This window comes from Austrofundulus limnaeus, unplaced genomic scaffold (genome assembly GCF_001266775.1).
Source record: "Austrofundulus limnaeus strain Quisiro unplaced genomic scaffold, Austrofundulus_limnaeus-1.0 Scaffold25, whole genome shotgun sequence".
Taxonomy (NCBI): Eukaryota; Metazoa; Chordata; class Actinopteri; order Cyprinodontiformes; family Rivulidae; genus Austrofundulus; species Austrofundulus limnaeus.
In genome coordinates this window covers 2,652,262-2,657,451 of record NW_013952427.1, presented here as the reverse complement: position 1 = coordinate 2,657,451, position 5,190 = coordinate 2,652,262, and the positions used below count along the sequence as shown (strand labels likewise).

Sequence of the window (5,190 nt, the reverse complement as noted above, 5' to 3'; positions counted from 1 at the left end):
TGTTAAAATATATTTTAACAAAACTAAATAGCCTACAGTATTTTTACAGTCTTTATTTTACAGTTAAAATATATGTTTATCAAATAAAGTCTAATGTTACAACTAATCGGGGATCCCTTTAACTTTGATTAAACAGAAACTGTCATGTTCATCGTCTTGTTGCTACAACTGAGCACTGYTAACAAAATAACTGAGCTCTACGTGGTATTTCCTGCATCGAAACAGCGTTTTAACRTGTCTTGTTATAAAMACTGAAAGGTACTACATGTACGACTGACTAAATGTGGATTAAATAAAATTTACACAATGTGTGTACATCCTGACAGGTGCATGGAACATGGCGTACACAATCTTCTTGAGCGTACGCAACGTTGATACGTAAGGCCTCTGATGTGAGCAACAAACCCACAGTAACAGGTAGGAGTGACAGGGTGAAGTTTAAACAAGTAGAAGAGATAAGAACAGGTGTGTGGACAGGATTCAAGTGGGCAAAAAGAAGGACAGGAAGTGGATAAAAACACAGGACATGAAGGCACCGAGTCAGAGTCACCCCACCAAAGACCCAGTACAAAAAAACAAAAAACAAAAGGAAACAAGGCAACAAGAAACGCCACAGAAAAAGAACCATTCCTGTTCTGAGGAGAGTCTCTGGGAAGAAAAATAAATAAAATAAAACAAGGACTAGTCAGTTTTACTGCAGGGAGTCTGGGACCTATCAGAGAGATTCAGGGAATGCACCATGCTTCTGTCGTCTCAAACAAGAGACAGAGTCGGAAGAGAGACGAGCGATGGGACAGATCAGAGCAGTGAGGAGCGTTTTGATGAGTACAAAACGAGGAAGGGGTGAGAAGGAGGAGGAGGGGAAGCAGCCACGTATAGCAGAGAACTGATCACTGACAGACAGAGACACAGGAGTGCTGTACTTACAATCATCTGTGGAAGGAGAGTGGAGCAGGATGTAATAATATTCACAACGACAACCAGAAAGAAGAGTCAGTCAAGCTGCAAAGAGCCCCACATCAATCATAGAACAAATTTGGGCTCCAGCTAATTCAAGCAACATCGGTTAAATATTCAAAAATCAAATTTCGGGAAACTGTATTCAGTCAAGTGAACCGGGTAAAAGCTAGGCCAGTATTACAACCAGCTGTTGCAATACTGAGTGAAAGAACTCAACACTTATCAGTGATATGAGGCTCTTTAGGTCATACCACTAAAAAAAGCATAAAAAAACATTTATATCAAAAACAAAGCAAAAGAAAAGGAGGAAAAAGAAGAGGCTGCTTTCCATAATGTTGGAGTGGTTTTGGAAGTAGGCCAGATCCTGTGGGCAAAGGAATTCATGCCCCTCTGTTTGAGTTACTCATAAAGCAGAAATCTGCTGGGTGACATACTGGAGAGCAGCCATGAGCTGATGTTGAGATGATTATGGTGCAATCCTTTTTCCTTAAAGCTTTTTAACTAACTCCTCGCTGGTTGAAAGACTGAAGGCAGTGTTAAATATATCGTGTGTAGGGGCTGAGACGATGGCATGTGGATGGACAGCAGAAGCAATTAGAGCTTTTGTTTATACGGCAAACACAAAGTATCTGACTTTTTTTCCCCCCCATTCTCATTTTTCACCTCCTTCTCCTTTTTTATTTAATGCTCTTTGGCAGTTAAAGGTGTGAAATTACATGTTTGTGAATGTGTGGTGCTAAAGTTTATTAAAAAAATATAGTAAAGGTGTGCGCATAGCCAAATGTGTCCACATAGTAAGCACTATATGTGTCTGCATGGGTTGTGGGTCCAGTTCATTTGTAGTGATTCTACTGTTATAATTGTGTGGTTTTGTGTGAGTCGGCTCTCACCGTTTGGTCTGTGAGCGGCGGCAGAACTATGGTTTTCTCCATGGTGTTCATCACCAGCTTCCACAGCTCCTTTAGCACACGTTTCAGCACAGTCTTCTCACAGATCTTAGCAAACAAAGACAGACTGGCAGAGGAGAGCGAGATGAAATAAAGAGAGGTCAAATCTTCAGCATGAGAGAAAAACAAACACTCTAATCTAGGGATGAGAGTAACATTTTTATCCCACACCAATTTTAAATCTGACAGCGAATGCAAAGAGAACATCAAAAAACCATTTGAAATGACAATAAAATCATGTAATTATCTCAAGTATGAAGAAAGTTACGGATGTTTTTGTTCTGAAAATCAGGCTCATGATTTCTGCTGTAATTCATAGTTGAACCATTTTATCTTGTTTCGCCAATTTTTGCTCATAACTTGTCAAGATATTGCCAAGAAATTTTCTGAAGCATTTTGTATCCTAAAAAAGAAAGAATTACAAAACATAGTGGTGGGCAGCCGCTAATCCAAAAGTTAGTTGCTCATGTTCTAAAGCGCTTGTGAACTTATTTAGGTGTGTAAGTTCTAAAGAGCTTACATTCAATAAATCTTAGCGGAAGCTAATTATAAAGCGTTAAATTGACTCAAAGTTCATCAGAGTATATTCCAGTGACAACATGTGCCACTTTTGCGTAATACTGATGACCAAAAGCACATCACTCTTCCTTTACAGCATTGAACGTATCAATGCAGTTTGGGGAGGTGATTTGTTGAAACAGACTTTTGGCTCATGGTGATAAATAAAAGGTTGTTGAGGATTGCTAGTTCTGCACTGCAAAAACTGTCCATCTAACCAAGTTTTAAAATCTTATATCCAGCCAAAAAGTCTTTTAGATCTTGTTTTTAGACTGATTTACTAAACAAGAACTGATTGTGTAAGAATAATAATCTTCTTTTGAGAATGTGTAAGATTATTTGTCTTGTTAGTCTGAAAATTTGACTGAAATTAAGTAAAAAAAAATTCTGCCAGTGGAATAAGAAGATTTTACTTGGTAAGATTCTTGAAATACTTGATTTGACTCAATTTTTTCTTATTTCAAGAATCTTACCAAGTAAAATCTTCTTACTCCATTGGCAGAAATTTTTGACTTAATTTGAGTCAAATGTTCAGACTAACAAAACAAATAATCTATTCTGAAAACAAGATTATTATTCTTACACAATCAGTTCTTGTTTGGTAAATCAGTCTCAAATCAAGATCAAAAAGACATTTTGGCTGGATATAAGATTTTAAAACATGGTAAGATGGACAGCTAAAATAACGTTCTTCATGTAAAGCGTACCTATTTAAGAGATCATACAAAAAAATGTTGGTGATTTATCCATTTTGAATTTGACAGTTTCTCATTATTCAATGAAATAATGAAACAGTAGTGCTAATTAGTGAGGTCACCCTCCGGTCACAGTGTCCTGAGAAGAAAATGGCAACTGCTGATCTCTGTCTAATCGCCCTTAGTCCTCCCTCCCAACTCCCTGCCAAAAACAAAACCAATAACATGAAATAAATGCTGGAAAGTGACAAGTCTTTATAAAACATGGAATTTGATGCACACATATTGGTTTGCTTGACTTCTTTTTCCCAGCTGAAATTCTACACCTATTTATCACCAAYGTAAACAGAATTATTGTCTCACTTGCTGTCCAGGAACTCCATGATTGGCTGCAGGACGTTGTCAGCATCTTGAGCCACGCTGCTGGCGTTTCCTACATTTGACGTCCCCTTCACCTGAGCCAAGATGTCGCCCATCTGCTTTACATTTTCCTCAATATGAGGCTGGAAACTRTGCAGGAAAACACCAAGCTCTTTGTGAAATACATGCTGGAGAGATCTGCTTTGTGTAACATCAGGATCAATATATTTTTTGTACCTGACAGCAAAAACTCTGCTTAGATCGTCCATCACGTTGTTGAGTTTAACCTGCAGGTCCTTCAGGATATCACTAGCCTCCGTGCACAACTAAATCAAAATACGTAAACATAAATTCACTGAAAATCATTGATCTATGTAAAAATCCTAAAATAACACRTTGCACAAAAACAAAGAAACGAGCAGCTAAATGATTTCCAAAGACTCCAGTGGTGGAAGACAAACACAAAAAGGTAAAAATACTCGTCCCGCAACTAAGATCAGGAGCAGAACCACTCACATCTTTTCCACCCATGGCTTCAAACATTTTTTCCAGCTGAACCCTCAGCTGTTGGATGTTATTAATCAGAATGCAGGGCTGAAAAAAAATTAAATAATTAAATATAAACAATTCAAACATGATATTTTACCTTGAACACAAAAAATACAGTTMATCATGACACTTACTACTTTCTCCATGGTAACATAGTTGGCAAACAACTTCGAGATGATATCAGCGTAAGACAGAAGAACGTTGCTGATGGTCTGGAAATAAAAACCAAAGAATAGAGCTAAATGAAAAGGAGCATTGTGAGGATGGCTTTGAGTAATTCTGAAAAAGCTGATCTGAATGTACCTTGGCAAATCTCTTCATGTAGTGTCCTACAATCTGTGGGTCCGGACACTCTAACTTCCTGATGATCTCAAAGCTCTGGTTGAGCTGAGAAAACACATCCACCACCGAACAAGAGAAGAGAGCGTGTTCTGACGTGACCTGGAACTGCAGGGCGGAAAACACGAGCAGATCACAGTAAAAACTTAATACCAGTTTTAAAGTGATAGGATGAAAACAGTACAGTTTGTGCTCAGACGATAAAGAGAAACCGTGAGTTGCTTTATGAAACAGGACAGTCATGAGCTGAGCAGCTGAACACACAGCTGGGTGGGGAACCTGTGACAGCTGGGACGCTCCTGTCAGGGGTTTTATAACTGAATTGTGATGAAACACCTGGGTTCTAATTGACAGGAGGGGAGTGTGTCGGTGTAACCCAGGGACATCTAGATAACGAGGTAAGGATGGATTTCCTGCAGTCAAAGCTGTAAAATAAGGTGGTTATTCACAAAGTCCTGCTGCAACACAACCATCTTCYTCTTTAAGTCTTTCCTTTTTTAACAACAGTCCTCTGTGCTGCACCTGTCGACTCTTTTAGGTTTACAGCAGAAAGGAAAGGCAGAAGATGTGAAAAAGGAAGTGCTGAATGATGACTTTCAGTATAACACGAGGTCCAAGGCCTTTCCAGTCCACTAATGAGTACATTAAAAAAAAGTTAGACTTTAGACTTGAATGACCGATATAACAGTAAGAGTGGCAATCCACTCCATAGATCAGTGTTTTTCAAAGTAGGGGGGCCGCAGATCCCTAGGGGGACACCAGAGGGCGCGGGGTTGGAGGCT

At 38.9% G+C, this 5,190-nt stretch overlaps 1 protein-coding gene across 1 annotated transcript in view; it reads right to left on the bottom strand.

Moving 5' to 3' along the window:
• unc13a (unc-13 homolog A (C. elegans)) overlaps window positions 1–5,190 on the bottom strand; it is a gene marked incomplete in the record, with an annotated part of 63,516 nt that overhangs the window by 18,555 nt on the left and 39,771 nt on the right. Inside the window, 7 exon segments of the mRNA XM_014004609.1 lie at window positions 928–933; window positions 1,851–1,974; window positions 3,524–3,670; window positions 3,758–3,846; window positions 4,037–4,114; window positions 4,204–4,281; window positions 4,373–4,516. Of these exon segments, the coding sequence (XP_013860063.1) occupies window positions 928–933; window positions 1,851–1,974; window positions 3,524–3,670; window positions 3,758–3,846; window positions 4,037–4,114; window positions 4,204–4,281; window positions 4,373–4,516 (666 nt within the window).